The following is an 18,506-nucleotide window of genomic DNA, read 5'->3' as shown; positions in this document are numbered from 1 at the left end:
TATACTGGATCAAAAAGCAACTAACCATTTGACAGTTAGGCAATTATTCCAAAAACAGATGCACCACCTTTGTTTCAAATGTCAAGGCATGCACAGGCTTGATTTGTAAAGTAAATCTTCTCTTATTGTGAGCACACTTCTTTGTTGTATGACTGTATGTCTGTTAGTGTGGGAATGTCATCTAATGAGATTGGTATATTTGAACAAACTCACAATGATTCGAAAGCCAGAAAGGCCAGACAAGGGAGAGGTTTATCAATCATTGTATATGTATCTGTATATATTCAGTGTGAGATGTCATTCCATATCCCACCTAAATTCAAAAAAGGTTCACAATATGTGTCCTTCGTGACAAGCTTCGGCACTATGGCTGTGCTCAGTATCGTGCATGTTTGCACAAGCCAGTATGTGTGTACATCGTGTGTTCAAGTGACCACTGCATGCCTTTTGAAAATTAAGTGTATTTGTATGTAAAAAGGGGTGTGGGACCTGACGGAAAAATTCAAGCCAACCACAGGAATGTCTCAGTAACACGTGCTTCAGGTTCCTTCGGCCCCCAGAAAGCAAACTGACAGTGTTCTTTCATTGACACCTCTTATGTACACCTCGCACAGGAAAAGGAGGGCTGGTGCACACCAAGCAGGGGATACAGTCAAGATGCCTCTGCACTCTGACAAGGCAGGGAATACTTGCTAACAGACGCTATGGAATTCCAAACTTAGGAGTAAATCGATTGCATCAGCTCCGCGGTATTAACATAGAATCAGCTATCTTCACATAAGTCTCCAAATGTTAAGATAGTTGCTGGAGTTGAGGGAGTTGCTGAGCTGTCTATCCACTGAGCTCACAGTATCTGAAAGCTTGACTCTCCTAACCAGCCACATGGCTTTAAAGCTTATTCCTTAAATCCGACTTTAATCGTAAGGGTTTGATAAAAAGATAAACTAAAATCCTTTCTATTACCATATTAAACTCAAAATACTTCAAGCTGTTGCATTAGTTTACATCTTCCCTACACGGAGTTTGAATTTTTAAAACTCAAACTTTTGGCTATTGGCTTTTTACTAGCATGCATACTTTGTGGTGCAGACAGTTTTTAGCAGCTGTACACACCACACGATTGCTCGTGTGGCATGTTTTGCAGCTACTGTTTATAGATATGGTTTAGGACATAACTGCAGGCAGTTTTTGTTGATTTGGTAAGATTTGTCATTGTTGCTATCAAACACAGACAACAGAGGGAAGAAATGTGTCAAGAGCAGCAGAGTGGTAAAAGAAAAAAAGTATAGCAAAGCAAGAACTAAGCACATTTCCTTCAAAAGGTAGTTTCATATTCATGCCATACAGTACAATCCTATCTTTGACTCATGGCAAAACACACTGTATTCTAACCACCTAAACTAGTCCCACAGGGAGCACCAAGAAAATCTATGACATTAAATGTTAAATAAACGAATAAAGTTAGTCTGCATATGTATAGGAGTGTTGCAATTGCACACACAGGTAAGTCAGTCTTAAGCAGCACAGCCTGCCTTCCCCTTAAACTGTAGCATGGGGCCCCTCTGCATACTTTAATAACTCAACTCACATGGTCCAAAACACAAGGGAAAGCAGTGCAATACTTAATTACACCCCGTCAGACTCAAGCCAGACTGACATTCACTCCTATTAGCCTCTCAGAATGTACCTCTCAGCTCCCTGAGTCTCTGACGGCATGGTGGACTGTGAGAGAGGGACTGGAGCGTGCACATGTTTGCGTTTGGAAATCGATTTGACATTATATCCAGAACAATTACTAATGTGATCATTGTTCTGACCACTATATTTTTGTTTCTGCCTGCTTTTGCCTGATCTCCTATAAAGCTGTTAGTCTTTCTCTTTTAAGGGGGAATTCCAAATCCACATTTGATCAGTCACTTCACAAAAAAAAAACTGGCCTGTCAACTCAAAGTGTGTTTAAGTTGCTCCTCCTCATCATAAAATGCACACAGAGATTAAATAAGATGTAGAAAATCAAAGAAAGCCTCAAAAATGTGTGTAGTGTAAAAAAACCCGAGATGCATTGGCTTTAGTATGGTGCTGCAGGGACAAACAACTCTGCGACGCAGATGTACGATACCAAGTTTCTCATGTGGTAAACCAGGTCTGTAATTGAAATCATAATCTGATTTAAACATTGGGTTAACATCAAGCTGCCACAGTCTTACAATTTGCCGTCCTCCCTCTGGCAACACAACATGTGGAACAAAAGAGCAGCATGTGGTTTTAAAACATTGTGATACATTTAGAGTTTAGGAAGTTAATATTTGCCTCAAGATAACAACAAACCAAAACTATCAGAACACAAACATAAGAAAATAATCAGCTGGGCAACAGTATTATTGTATTAGGTTATAGTGTTATTCCTGTAAGATCTTTTATGGAAGGTCATGCAGTGTATTCATAGAGTATAGTACAAGACATCTACAAAAATCTATAAAGATTCCTCAGCGTTAAAGGCTGCATTTGAGACACTCTACAGAGAGACATTAGTATGTATATTTCAGGTCATGTCTCAAATGGGCTTTATGCTTTACTACCTGGCTTGGAACCGGAACAATAGAGACTTGAAACACTGCTTCTCGCAAGCAAATGACTCACACGTAAATGAAGTGGGCAGCTACAGTATGTCAAACACTCCAAACACATTAGTATTTCCAACCATAAGCATCTGTAGAACTGATTCAGTCAATGTCAATAAGAGAGTAAATGGGCCTGTGGGCACTGGGACCTAGATGAAAGGAAGACAGAGTGCGGGGATACTAAAAGATTCAGCATTTGTTTGACATACTTGATATGGTTGTGATAATGTTCCTTGCAGGCACTGGAACACTTGGGATCACAACAAAACAGTAACCAAAAATCCTACCTGTTTAAAAGCATCAGTTGATGTTGTGTTGTATGTTAACTGGTTCAATATTCAACAGATTTAAAAAAAAAAAAAAGTTTCCTTTTCCTTAGACACTTCAATAATAATTTTCTATACCCGCTTATTCCAATTCGCGGCTGGGACCTATCTCAGCTGCCATTGGGCGAGAAGCGGGTACACCCTGGACAGGTCGCTAGTCCATCACAGGGCATAACACATCAAGTAAATTGTAAATCTGAGGTTAGGGAATAGCTGCCACATGAGAAAACAAGTTACTCACCAGGTATCTCTCATCATCTTTCATCCCTGGTGTTCGGATGAGGTGGTTCTGCTCACCCCTCCAGTCACCAAAGCGGCGAAAGAAATAGTTGGACAGGAACCGGTTGATGGGGTCCCGGATTATGTTGATATAGACAGGCTGCTCTATCCTGAACCTGACAAAAATAAACAGAAATATAAGTTAATACTTTAGAATAACTGCATAAACAGACACTTAAGCATTAATATCTGCTGTTGAAGCTCCATACCTTGTAAAGTTGAGGAAGTGAACATGTCTTGTATAGAGGAATGGTTGGGGGATCTTACTAATGTTTTTCATGAGATCCACCTGTACAAAGGACACACACACAGAAACACAGCTTACGTTAAAGAGGATATATTATGCATTTTGGGTTTTTCCATTTCCTTTAGCGTATTTTGTGGCTATTTTAAGCATGTCAAAAGTCTGCCAAGTTTTTAGGAGCACATTCTAAACCCAGGAGTCAGTCTATCCCACAAAAGACTCTCCTCAACTCTGAAAACTGTTTGTGGTCAAGGCTTTTCCTCTGTTACTTATCTACATCTGCGTGTAAATCAGCTGGCACACGTTCTTCCATTTTTGATCAATCGGGTGATTATTCAGAGTAGTCAAGGCCTTTTAGGAGTGTGGGCTTTAAAGACAAAGGAGACTATTTAAAGAGTGGAGTGGAGTGCTATGTAAAAAGACTAAAACAGAATGTTTCATATCTTGAAAATGCTAGTCAGTCACCTGAGTCTATTATTTCTTGACTAAGACTGGAAACAACTGGTTAACCACATAATTTTAATCTTGGCCAGGTCTGATGTGATTCATGAAGTTCTATCTGTTTCCTCCTAACATGTGTTAAGTTTTATTAAATTCAAACACCACGTCAAGCAAACAAATCTCCTCTTTTATATCCTCTAAATTAGCATAAGAAATTACTAGTATCGCCCTGTAATGGACTGGCGACCTGTTCAGGGTATACCATGGAAAAGGGATTCTTAATAATCATACCGCAGAATAGCACATACTATCCCTTGGGAAACTGTCGTCAAAATGTAACCAAGAATTTGGATTATGCACAGATAAATATTTTAAATGAAAATAAAACCATGGATAAGGTGCAATTTGGCCAAGAATTTAGATTTGTGGCTATGGGTGCACCTCAACACATTCTAAATAATGTTGATTTGTTGTTCAAACTAACCTCATATCAATGAAACATTGTAATGTTACATTTTTTCTTCTCGCACAATGTTCAATCCCAAAGATCATGTTTCTCCAATTTTATTCACAGGACAGATAAGACTTCTAAAGCCGTTATTCCAAGTCTCTTTATCCTTTGTACAGGGTTTCCAGGTCTGCATGGAAAGACAGGCTACAAGCAGCGGCATATGCAGGGCAGATCTTTAGCATGATCTTTGACAAAAGGCCCTGACACTCAATCCAACATGCCTAGTCATTCCAAACTTAAATTCTTCCATACTGGAATAACATATCATGATATCATAACTTGTTTTTCCATCACTCCATATACAATTCCCCTCAAGTTTTCAATAAATTAAAATTTTCATGAGAATGTCTAGATATTTAAGAGGTCCATTGAGAATTGAGCCACTAACCCAAACATCAGCTTTTATTAATGCCCACATCAATATAGTTGATGAACAAACCCACAATCTCAGAAATTCAATCACAAGAAAGGTCAATTTAACACTTCTCAAAGTTTTATGTGAGCCATTTGTCTTCCCTTTCTTACATTTTCACCTTTGTTGCTTTCCAATACATAACTAATCATTATTAGAATGAACTGCTTCCAGAAACTTTTTTTCCTTCGGACAGTTACACAATGCATCCTCCAAATATCCTGTGTCGCATAATGCATGTCCCTAAAGCATTGAGCAGGTGTTTGTATCGCAGCGACAGGGACAAGATCCTGCAGAAAACCTAGAAGTACTGCTAAAATAATCTGAAACTGAAAGGTGAGTGTGTGCTTAGTCCTGTCAATTTTAAGGTATATGCAGCGCAAAACTATTGGTGAGAGATGAGGCTGGCCCACAAAGCTAATAGCTGTTGACTGGTATAATTCATGGCCGGGCCATTCTGGAAACACAGGCAAGCGTTTAAAAGCTAACATGTAGTGAATTAACCTATCACTCTGTTTTCCAGTATGATGTATTCACAAACTTTTCAAGTAAGAAGCAAAGACAGAAACACAAAGGTATATGAGAGGACAGAAAAGGAGGGGGTTTCAACAACAGCCATAACAGGAAGGCTCCACCTTGTAATGGCTTTCCAACTCACAGCACCTGGCTGCTGTCATTGGCTTTCCTTAAAAAGCTCATTTCACTGAGGATCAAATGGTCAGTTAAGACTCCTGAATATCAACATAATATCAAATGGTTCTTCCTAAGAGCTGCGAATATACCATCATCCTGTGTTCATATGAAGGGATGCGCAATGTAGGCATAGCAGCCCAAAGGCTGGGGACTGCCGAGATGATGCCATTTAAGTGGCATGAATATGAAAATATAAAGGGAATTTTAAAAAGATCATAATAGAATAATAACCCCAATCATCCAATGCTTTGATAACTCTGCATTTTTATAACTTAATACAAGGGGTTGAAAAAAGAAAGAAAAAAAAGAAAGAAACCAAGAGCAAAGACGTTGTGTTTATGCACACACACAGAAAAATCAAAAGAACTAACAAATGTTTTGTGAATGAATTATGCATCCCAATGGGGGAATGGGCATGGTGGGTTAATTAACAAAATATGACTGGAGGTGTTTCCTTGGCAAATTGAAAAACTCCCCTTGGCATCTAGGCTTCCAGATGAGCGACTGGAAAGCAGCAGGATGTGCTTAGTCAATGAACCAGGAAACTATCAATGAAGCATTCCTCTGGAACAGAATCTACAAGCTCCAAGAAAGAAAAAGCACAGTTATTTCATAGGAGACAGACAGCGGCAAGCTGAGGGTGAGGCAAAGACGCACTGATTTAATTCATCTGTCTGAGTTTGGAGTAGTAGCTGCTCGTCATGCAAAGAGAAACTGAAAACTTTTTTCTGCTTGACTGATATGATATGCTGTAAATGAGGTATCATGTTTTCACTTTCTCTTTTACTCTTTATGTTGTCAATAACTCCAGAGCCAATTTCCTCCTCTCCTCTGCTAAGATAGTTACATTTCACCCTGTCTTTACTGTTTCCATTGGCTTTTATACAAAGACTTATGTAGCAAAAAGGCACTGATCTGCTGAGGAACTGTTTCAACATTTTGCTCCTACAAACCATGTATTGGTACATGTTATGTCATATAGCCACTATTTGAATTGCAACAGCAATATGTATACTTGTTTATGTACACAAGGCAGTTAATCTAAGGCCCCAGTCAGATTTGAGCTTCACACCCTCCCTCCTCTCTATAAACTCAGTACATTTCCACTTGCTCTGCTTCCAGCTCTATGGGTCTCTTCTTGTATAAAGCATACAATTTGAAGTTTTCATTACCACTGTAGAACATATTTCACCACTCTGTGTCAATTGTCAATTCAACAATATCCTCTTAAGTAATATATATCTACTCTACTTTAAAGAGGAAAAAAAAGGTTTTTAAATGTGCTCTCAATATTCCCTCCCCCACACATGGGTGGTGTGCATACGCAGGATGCTTTTGGCACATTTGGGGAGTTTATGTGTGTGTGTGTGTGTGTTTGCTGACCCAACCCCTCAGTCTGCTGTCTGGCCAGACCCCCCTCTCATTTACCAAGAAGGGCTACAAGGAGAAAGTGGAGGATTCCAGGCATACCTGCATCACCCCCTCCTCCTTGAGCCCCAGTGGTGTCCTCACAGGGCTCATCGGGGGAAACAGAGGAGGAGCTGGAATCACAGAAAGCCTTGACTGCTGCCCTGGGTTTAACCTTATTTAAACCACCTATACATTTCAGTGAGAGTTAAAGACAAGTTCAGTCTATCAGAGAGATTCCAAAAGAATCTGTCCAAATATGCACTTGCTTTGAAATTGTTTTGTGGTAATTACCTGCTTGGAGCTGTAGTCACAAAAAATATCAGCTGACCTGAAATGAAATGTCCTATCTTATCCAATTCTCATTAAATGACCAAAAATATTGCTGCAATGAGCATTTGTGCCTGGTCATGACTGCGGAGCGAATATTTCTTCAAATTAATTAAAAGAAATACACAAAAGCTGTCTCTTTTCTCGATGCTTTTAATCTAGCTTTTTCTTTTTCTCCCCCAAAAGACGTCTTCTGTCTTTCTCTGCCACTGAGCATGCTCCCCCGAAGAGCTGAGGAGGAGAGATGGGTCATTGTACTGCATGCTTCAAGTCAGAGGAAGATGCACAAGGTTCCAGACGAATTAGCCACCTTCACATTTGGCAACCCAAACACAAGACGTCGACCCTGGGTAAACCCAATAATGCATTACTGGGGGAGCCAGCAGGAAAGCTATCCAAAGACTGCAATGCTGAGCCAGAACCCCAGCTGACGAGACCAGCATTTCTAAACTTAGGCGACATGCGTCTGCATCTGCATAAGTCAACATGCACTGAAGTACACAGGCAAACAAACGCACAAAGAAGGAGGCCAAGTTTACTGAATAACACATAAACACAAGCACACTCTTAAAGAGACCCCCCTCACCATCAGCACCGAGCTAAGACCATGTGGAATGCGCACACTCTTTCTGGGAAGCGTTGCTTGGACCATTCACAGAGACGTTTTATTTCAAGAGACCTAATAACACTAATGGTGTTAAGCCACTGAGTGTGCAGCCAAAACTGACATTGACACATGAGCAAACAAGTAACTGCTTCAATATTGGCCTACCATCTACATGAAATCGGTCAGTAATGGCGTTGCATATTTAGCATTGGCTAACCATTCCCCAGTGGTTAGCCTCTTCCTAAAGTAACATCATGAGAGGATGTGAGTCACTGCTGCAATACTCCCACACATTACATGATTAAGTTGCTTTCACATACAGATGGCTCAAGAGATCACTGCGTTACTGAGAAAACACTGATGTTACCGACAAAAATGATGTACCAGTTCAGAGAAGCCCGAATGCTTGCCTTGGGGAACATCAAACGTCAGAGTCAGCTGACTTCCAGGAGTAAGAATAAAATGAACTGTACAGCAGATCTGATTCGAATAACCATACAATGCTGTTTGTGTATATAACACAAACCTGTGAAGCTTTATTTCCACATACAGTTAGTGTTTGCCTTGAACAGGGACATTGCTCAGTGTTTTAAGTATTTAGCATTGGCTTATTTAAACCTGGATGTATAAGCGAAAGTTATAAGATGGAGGCTTAGTTCAACTTGTTTATATTACTCATTAATGATTATCACTGGTTTTCATCATGGGATGTACTTTAGGGTCCCACACAAAATAAACTAATTCAAGCACTGTTTAATACCCCAAATGTTAGCAGCATTATCACAATGATGAAGAAATGAAAAAAGTAAGAATGGAAAAATGTAGATTTGTACATCTATAATTCTCAAGATGTGAGTTTAAAGGGAGGCTGCACGTGGTGTGGTGGTTGGCACTGTCGTCTCACAGCAAGAGGGCTCCAGGTTTGATCCCCACCCGGGGCCCTTCTGTGTGGAGTTTGCATGCATGGGTACTCCGGCTTCCTCCCACCGTCCAAAAACATGCATGTTAGGTTAATTGGTGTCTCTAAAATTGTCCCAAGGAGTGAGTGTGAGCATGTGTGTGGATGTCTGCCTCTGTGTGGCCCTGTGATGGACTGGGTGTACCCTGTCCCTCGCCCTTTGGCAGCTGGGATAGGCTCCAGTCCCCCCACAACCCGACAGCTGGATTAAGCGAGTATAGAAAATGGATGAATGGATGGATGGATGAATTTAAGGGAAGGTACATGGAATGACTTAATGTTCCAAAATAGTGTTTTAATCGACCTTGAGGTGAAGTTGTTATGAACAGCCCACAGTGAAAAAAATGTATGTGGGTTTTACTGTGGGTTCATATATTAGAGCACAAAACAGGTGCTCCCTGAGTACCTTTACTAAATCTTCACATCACATTTGTTTACCTGTTCATGTTTGGTGAGGCGTGTTTTATTGTGAATGTCTGAGGAGACTAGGTTGAACTGATGTTTCTCAGCCAGTAACCTCAGTAAGATCACAACCGTCCGGCTGCCACACTTCCCCACACGGTTATAAACCACCTGACTGGGGAACGGGAGCACCTGCAAACACACAGACGAAGAGGAAGACACAGACAAAGAGAGTGATGAATGTGTTAAACTGATGATACATTGATATAGTCGAGCTGCTACTGTCACATTTTAAATATGCATTCGATAACAATGTGTGTTGTATTCATTAGAATGTGTTTTTGTCCCTACATACAAAAGCAGAGCAGGAAAAAAAGGTTTGGATGAAAGTGTGAAATGTGATACAAAGATGAGAAAAAAAGGTCGAAAACTGAAGAAATGTATCAAACCCTGTCTGGATTCTCTTGCTTTCTCTTCTCTTATCTTTGGCCTCTGGTTTTCACATCAACTCTCCCCAGAGCTGGGCTCCATTGACCTCAGAGACTAAGAGTAAGCATCGGTGCACATGCTTTCATCTATTTTCCCTTCATACACTCATTCTTCCACTGAACTCAGTGAGGATATGCTGCGAAAGCATTGCTGACACAACTTTTTAGCATTTTACCAGATGTGCACACACACACACAAGCAACAGAAAGTACTCGTACACACCTCATGACTCACCAATTAAGGAAGCAGCTCAGCCATAATTCAGACACTTAAAATAAAGTAAAAAAAAAAAAAACTTGCTGTTTCTGCTCAGATAAGGGAGGAAGCTGATGCTTACATGCACATTCAACATGTGGGTCATTTTAGCACAAGGGTGGTAAGAATGCACTAATTCAGCAATTATCTCTAAAGGCCCAGGTTTGCACAAGTGGCTTCTTAAGAATGAAGGTTATACAAGCGAATTTAACAGAGATCAGGAGTGACTGAAAAATGGGGCCGGATAGAGGAATCAAAAGGACAGAATAGTAGAGAGACAGACAAGTAGCTGAGGAAAAATCTGGAAAATATCTTTTAAAAGTGATTTATTACAAATGAAAAAAGAGAGATTTGTTATGCGATCTTAAAAAAACCTTTACTCTCATCATTTCAAATGAGGCTCTCCTGTAAATCAGATGTCACAGAAATACATTGGTGCCAGCAGTCCCTCTCAAGCAACCAGTTTGTACGTTCCAATAACAAGCTAAGTAACTGGCCAGCAATGCTGTAGTCTTGCTGGGCAGATCAAAATGACCACTCACCTGCCTGTTTCTCACATCACAGTGACAAAAAATGATTGTTCATCTTTAGTTAATATCAGTGCTCTTCAGATCTGATGCAGTTTCCACACCACAGAGATCAGCATGGCCTCAAACTGTCTAAATTTCTCCTGCCTCCGCCAAAAGCAGCAGGCCCACCCGAGCACAGATTCAGTAACAACAGCGCAGGTCTCTCTGAATTTGTGCCAGAGCCCAGTGAAAACAAAGAAAAGTCACAAGAGGATGGATATTGGCTAAGCCAAGGAAGGAAAAGAAAAGAAATAAAAGGACAAGATGCTAAGATGCTAAGCGAGATCACAGGTCATCGCTGTGCTACTTTCTTTCAAGTCTGATGTGATGTGAATGTACTTCATATGATATAATTTCATATAATTATATAATAATATATAATAATAATCATATAATTATGATATAAGTTCTCATGAACATTAGGGCAAAATCAATAGTTTCCAATAAAAGGGGAAGATTTAAGGTTTATTGTATCTTTCTATTGGCTCCAAATACTGAGAGATGAAGGTTTTAGTGAATGTTGACAGATTTAAGGTTTAGGAAGCTGTTTTCAAACTCCACATTTTAAAAAAAATCAAATCTCAGTTCTTAATGGGCTCAAGAAGCTCCCACAAGTTAACAGTTTTTTTTGTTGACAGGCAAGCTCCAGCTTGTGTCCCTTGCATGAACTCAAAGCACCATTGTAGGTCATAGAACAAAAAAAAAAAAGAAGAAGAAAAAAATGCCATGTTCGAATGGATCCAAGTCTTATCAATAGCAACAGTTGCTTAAGTTTTGGAAAAAAAAGATTTCAAGCAGATTGGAAATGGTTCTCTTGGACAGCAATCTAACATTCCTCAGTGTCTGCCAAATAACCGCAGACATCTCAGCTTGGGACAATAACGAGGTGGGCGAAATAGATGCAGTGTTTTGCAGGACATCATTCCCTGCTGATATCATGACAGATGACTGTGTCAAACTTCTAACGACCTGCTGATGAATAACACTGGAAGAACACCAGAGATGCTATCAAAAGACCAAATCTCCCACTGGCAGTGAAAGCACAAAAAGGGCAATCTTTCAGTTTGTGCTATTATTTTTCTTTTTCTGTAGATTTCTGATACATGCTGTGAGAAATGTCTGCAGTAAAGAGACTCAATTGTAGATATATGGAGTAAAAAATATATACAAGTAGTATGTAGGAGGGCCGTTTTAAATTTCACATGTCATTTGGATGCTTAATCTGATTTTGAGTCAACTTCAAGCAGACTGTGTAGACTTTCTCACTTGCCTTTCCAGAAACCCGCCCACACAATTACACTCAAAACTCTAAAGGCATCATGGTGTTTTAAGACACCTTTAGACACTGAACATTAGTTCAGTATGAGAACATGTTTTGGTGACTTACTCATTGTCACATTGTGACAGTCACACACAATCATTCATTATCCCAAAGCATTTCAAGGAAACCCACAACAGTTGCCTTCGCCTCTGACCTGCTTGAGAAATAAGATTTTGCTGATCTGGGTTCAGTGCTCCCTACTTTAAACTCTGCAGGGCATGTTGAGGGGAGAATAGAGAAGATTCTAAGCATTTCCTGTTTTAAATAAGTGGAGAATGAAACATTGTTACAGTGTTTCTTTCTAAATGTTTACGTGAATTAAGATGAATTTATTCAAAAGAATGAAAGAAAATATATCAGTCACAGTTGTGGTGAATGAAAAAGTTAAAAAATTGGAAAATGTGTACCATAAACTCATATATATACATTTAAGACATTCCAGTCGTGTTTCCATGCGCATTAAAATTTCAAAGCTGTATTCTGGGAGAAGTATGGTTTTTACATACATTCTAATTTCCACTGAGCTTTCTACTCAAATTCTGATCTCTCCCTACATTTACCAGAACCACAGCTTTCTGAGCACACATAATCTAGGATGTCAGACCGCTGCTGGAATTGCAGATCAATTCCAACTGTAGGCGCATGTCAACAAAAAGATAATGAGAGATGTGACAGATGCCGCTTGCCACTGACATGGCATTAGCAGAGTCTGAGTGGGAGATGAGATGACAGCTGATATGGAATCAGGAAAGTTTGCAACTAATTTATAACAACTGTCAGCCTATTCTGTCCATCTGGAGGCTTTATGTTCAGTAGTTGTGCCTGTAAAGGTTTTATAATTTCAGCACATGGTTGCTGTGTGTTCGCATTTCATTTCACTGAGCCAGAGTGAGAGGGAATAGATCTGATTTGACGGTTTAACAACGATGCATGAGTCACAAGGGTGCAGCTGTAGGGAGTCAGGCAGTATAAAATGTTGTATCTTCAGCAAACAATTGAACAAAACAACAGCAAAATGATGCTGATAGTTTGCAATCATGTTTTTCACAATAATGGCAAACAAATATTTAACATTTTTTCAGCAGACCTGCTTATTGGTTTCCAAGTGTTTCTTTTCACTGTGACCTATGGTGAATTCTTTGGTTCATTACTTTATATTCTTGAAATTATGCTGAATCAGTTCACTGCCTGTGCCTACATGGTTGCTTGTCTCATTTGTCCCTGTGTTGGCCTTGTGCTGGACAGCCGACCTGTTCAGGGTGTAACCTGCCTGTCACCAGATGGCATATAGGATAGTCTCCAGTCTGGAACCCTGATTAGAATTAAGCAGATACTGAAAATGGATGGATGGAAATCTGTTCATTTGCACGTATTAAGTTTCCATATTTTTCCAAATTGGATAATCTTTTCATAGAAAATTTAATAATAAATGCAAGATGGATGTGTGATTTGTTCATTTCGTCAAAATGTTAGCACTGAAATCTTGATGAAAAAAAGTACCCCAGTTTTACACGCATGTTATCATTGCCGTAACTTGTATGAAAGTATATTTGGCAAACCAAAAACTTGTGATATTACAGCGATATGTGCAGGATATAATGGTCCAGGGTTAAAATCTCTAAGTTCTAAAAGAATATCATAAAGTTGGCCATCTCTTCAGGATAATAACAGTTTAGATACACTTTAGATAGAAATGAAGGATAAATAATTAATTTACTTAGTACATTGCAAGTGGGAGTAGATTTTATCTAATACGTATTACCCAAACATAAATCAAACTTTGCAGGCTTGACACAGCGCTGCAGGCCAATACTGAATGGACAAAATAAAAAAATGTAAAAAGTCTAAATAACCAGAACCAGATGTCTGTATCTTTAACACAGAGCATGGGGGTATTCAAAAGTTAAGGAAACAACTTAGGCTTTATCTGTCCACTTTGTTTTTTGAAGACTTTCTGTTCTATTAAAATCAGACGTTTCTTTGTGGATGTGACAGATGAGCTCCTGTGTTTGCTTGATAATGCAAATAAATATGCAGAATCAGATGCCTCAAGACAAATGAAGCTGTCACACACTAAACTCTATCTTTAATAGGAAGATGTGAAAACAGTTTGATTTGTAAGGCACAATTTCTATTCATTAAATGTAAGTGGATATGAAAGGTGACACCAAAGGTGAATTCCTTTTTTATTTCAGATAATAGTGAAATGGATAAAATAAAAGAAACAACATCTCCACTCTGTTCCTGTAACAGTTTGTTTCATATAAATAACACGCTGCTGAATATTGATGTATGAAATAAGCACTGTGGCTGCCTGGCTTGTCCAAGTGGTCAGAATAAGTTTTAAACATAACTAATAAACAAAGCCCACATGTGACCTGACATCCAAAAAAACAGCTGCTCTCATCAGCCGCAAACAAGCTACAAAACCAAACTTAAATTAAGTCTCCGGTTAACAATATGCTACATGCTAACACTCTATTGTAATAAAATCACGCATTACTCCATCAATAAAACGTTAGAAAGGGAATGGAAGAAATAGTTTAAATCTAAAAGGAATGAGGTGAAAATGGGGTGACTGATTAAAGAAGTTGATAATAAACAAGCAGCAGACAGAGGAAGAAAGCAGTTGGCAGGCAGAAAAAGAGGGAGCACAGAGGAGAGATAGTCCTGCAGACATGCAGCTGGATGGATACAAGGCCCCTGTGTCAGTGCTGTATGTGTGTGAGAGTGTGTTCAAAGCATTACTGTAGCACTGAAGCCAGGTCTTGCTGGTATTTAGAGTGAGTTTGCACGGAGCTCTTTCACACAGACCTAACCCTTATCCTGGCTGGATTTAACTGACTTTGATTGCAGGGTAGCACATCTGACACAAAAATTAAGGGACAAAAAGGGTATGGAAAGACAGAAAGAAGGACTTACTCGTGGAGCAGGGGGTCCGTGGTCATCCAGATATGTGGATTCACCTGCAAAAACAAGCAAACGTGTTGGAATATGTGAAAAATCAAAACTCAGACATCATAAAGGGAAACAATGGAAGTAAAACAATTTAAGCAGCTTAAATCAGGTTGCTCTGTATTGGTTCTGGTGAGAATCCTGAAAAATGCTATGAATAATATAAAGAAGACTGAGGAATACCTTGCCCTGCATCAAATACCAACACTCATATCAGTCCATGTAAACCACTTGATGTAAAGGTACACTTTTGTGTCAGTCAGCTCATTAAAAGTGGCATAAAAGTGCCTAATTTCTCTATGTTAATCTAACGTTTGCTGAGCCTGAAGCGTGCACCTGAAACTCAGACAACTTCAAAGAGCCACACTGAACTGATTGTCCGACCCGCTCTCACTCGCAACTCATCACATACTGACACTTAATTCAAAACCCAGAGAGCATCCCCAAAATATCACTTCTGGATGTGAAGGGTTTCCTAAGCTGGTGACATGACAGTTTCAGGCCCAGAGCCATGGGAATGTGGAAAATGTCAGTGAAGCTTTTCACAGTGACATGGAGGAAATTGTGTATTTTAACGCCTAAAAAAAGATGCTTAACCAAGTAGTTTCACTGCCCAACTTTAATCAAGTAATTTTGATGCATTGCAAAGTAGTAGAGTAGTAGAGTGAAGGAAGTCAAAAACAATGGACCGGAGGTCGAGGTCAAAATCAAGATGGGAAAAAAAATCCACTGAGAACTGCAGTTTGTAGCTTGGATTCAAACACGGGTCTGTTGCTTGGAAGTTGGATGTCTAATCCCCTCACCACAAACTTCACATGGCCCATGACACTCTGTACTAAACAAACACTGCAGACTGATGTTTTCCTGTCTCTGTTTATCATCAGCACAACCAGTGTATTACTTATCACCCCTGAAGTAACAGGCATTATGCAACAGATTTCTGTGCATATCACCAGTTAAAGGAAAATGACAGTAAAAGGACTGCTGTGCTTAAATAACACAAGTTGTATTTTGAAAGTGGAAGTTTGCTTTGATTGCAGTAATGTAAGAGTATATCCAGAATAACTAACTTGTTAACAGAAATGTCAAATCAAGAACATTTCTTTACAAAAGCAGAGCTTTGATAAATGTGTGTATATAAGAAGTATGAGAGAGATCTTTATGACAACAACACACTGATAAATATAGTCTTTAGTTTTTACTTTTTCACAGTTTTGGATCCTTCTGCATCTACTGAGCCCCCCCATAATCATCTCTGTTTATGGACAACATTTCTACTGTGGATGGACATTTGAACTTTTTAAGATTACGCTGAATTCCACAACTTTATGTAAATAATAAATAAACAAGACGATAAATAAGAAGATCTATTCTTATCGTGTGGGGTCAACATCAAACTCAAAATGTCTGTGTGTGTTTTAAATAAAATTAGTGCTAACCTCCCATCTTTCCTTTCCCTGACTCTAATAAGCTTTTGTTGATATCTTTAGCCAGGCACATTTTCCATTCTACACCCTGTAGGTCTATACATGCTCATTTACTTTCACCAACAAATGTGTTACTGATCACTTGATCTATTTTTTTTTTTTAAATCAACTGAAATATCAAAGGAATATGCATATACAATATATTTTTTGCACAATTGGTGACAAAAACAAACAAACAATCATTGAACCTTTCTTGATTCATTTTCTATTTCTTTTGAATCTTGCTAATGTCCTTCTAATGCCTGATGACCCATCCGCACACCAATTAGCTATACAATCTATAACCTTTTCAGGTTCACAGAGAGTCATCAGACCAAATCATGCATCAGACCACTATATATGCTACCTCTCACACATATGGCCAGTTATTATAATATATACATCTTTGGACTGCTGGAGAATCCAGCCACGCAAGCACAGAGAAAACATGCACAAGACCAGTGCTTTGCAGAATGACAGGAGATGTATGCAAGATATGACCAAGTTTAATCATATCTTAGCTTTCACTGAGATCATTTATTTTTCCTTTTCAGTCCTGCACGCACTCCAGAAAGGACACGTCACCAGATTAGGTTTGAAAAACTGCATCAGGCCTAATTTTTAAAACCGCAGTTGAACCCAGCAGCTGCTTGTCCCCCACCCTCTGTCACTCACACGTAAAATAAAGCATCTATCTCGTCCGCATCATGTGTGAAGATGTTGTGAAAAGAGTTGTAACTTATTCATACAGTATGAGGAACACTGTTAAGCTGTTTCATGTGAGAACAATGGAGCTCATTCAAGGTTGTCCCCACATTGATGGTCTGTGCACGCCTTTCAGCCCACTCTTCTAATCTAAGCCCAGGACTCTCACAGCGGCCTTTTCTTTGGCTTCCTATTTAGACAAACAGAGAAGCATAAGTCCCCATTACATGTACACCATGAAGGTTTCAAAAGGTGAGAGAAGAATAAAAAATGGGAGGATTAAACTGTAAATCGATTACATATTACATAAGAGAACAGTCTGCCCTTGTGTCTCTGAAATTAGAGTAAAACAAAATGAAGCATGAACACTCACAGACTTATTTCTAGCCAAGTTTCCCTCTTGGCACACACTTAGAGATGTCATTGTGCAATTGTACTCTAAGTCCATGACTCTGTAAGTACAGTTTATACTTTAGATAGTGGTGATGTGGAAGCTTTGAATAATTAGACTAACACGGAGTCTGGCCCTGTTGCATTATCACTCTCTCCCACACACACAATCACAAAATTACTATATGGAATGTGGCTTCCTGTGTGAGACGCGGTTCATTAATTCATCAGATGCTGGATCTACAAAAACTGACACAGCTGCACTATGCTCACCCTCAGGTGCTTTTTTAGACTTTTCTTTTTCTTTTCATCTGTCTCTTTATTGGGGCTTTATAGAGTTTTCCTGTGGAATGCTGAAGAAGGCACGTGTTTTCAGCTCTTCTCCGAGGCATTTCAGGTCATGGTGGGGTGAGGATGCAGAGAGACAGACGTCTCTGTTCCTTCCTCTGTCATCCATCATAGACAACCCCCCACACCCCCCAACCCCCCACCGACATCACCACGACCTCCACCCAGCCCCTCCTTTCCTCCTGTGTGTGCTTCTCATTAGCGTTTTGGATAGAGGATTGGAACTAATTTTTTCCAGGGCAAGAGCTTGTAAAACCTGACAGCTGCCCTCCGCCTCCACCACCCACAGAGGGAGGAAAATAATCTTAAAGAGCCACTGTACACTGTACTGTACTGTACTCACTGACCCCATTGTCCTCCGATGCTAGATGCCAGAAAAGTTACTTTAACAGTTTCACTTATTCAAAAAAAAAAAAAACCTTGATCTTGAATCTTTTTAAAAAGGGGCAACATCAAAAATACACTATTTTCATCTTTTTATTGATCTATTTTTTACTGAATGGTACTCATTCCCTTAAAAGAGTTACTCAGGGCTCTTACGCTCCATGCCAGAAAGCTCTGTAGCTGGAACCTTGGGATGATCCAACATTGTTCTTTCTTAGGGCCAAATGATTCACAGGTCATGAAAAATTCTTAATAACAAACTGTTTGATTGGACCAAGCAAAGAGCTTACTTAAGAGTCGGAGAAAGACTTCAGAACTTGCATGAAAGTGAACACATTCTCACATTTATCCTTTTTGTGTGTTGGTGCCCGCACGCACACATGTTTGTGTGTG

The 18,506-nt window shown here is 39.5% G+C and overlaps 1 protein-coding gene across 1 annotated transcript in view; it reads right to left on the bottom strand.

Moving 5' to 3' along the window:
• usta (uronyl 2-sulfotransferase a) overlaps positions 1-18,506 on the bottom strand; it is a 50,802-nt gene that overhangs the window by 5,447 nt on the left and 26,849 nt on the right. Inside the window, exons 2-5 of the mRNA XM_072361764.1 lie at positions 14,788-14,831; positions 9,268-9,423; positions 3,436-3,515; positions 3,189-3,342 (exon numbers count right to left, since the gene is read on the bottom strand). Of these exons, the coding sequence (XP_072217865.1) occupies positions 3,189-3,342; positions 3,436-3,515; positions 9,268-9,423; positions 14,788-14,831 (434 nt within the window). The remainder of the gene's footprint in view (positions 1-3,188; positions 3,343-3,435; positions 3,516-9,267; positions 9,424-14,787; positions 14,832-18,506) is intronic.

The sequence above is a fragment of the Leuresthes tenuis genome, unplaced genomic scaffold (genome assembly GCF_036924035.1).
Source record: "Leuresthes tenuis unplaced genomic scaffold, fLeuTen1.0.hap1 SCAF_13, whole genome shotgun sequence".
Taxonomy (NCBI): domain Eukaryota; kingdom Metazoa; phylum Chordata; class Actinopteri; order Atheriniformes; family Atherinopsidae; genus Leuresthes; species Leuresthes tenuis.
Note: the sequence above shows the minus strand (reverse complement) of the source record. Positions and strands in the feature narration are given on the sequence as shown.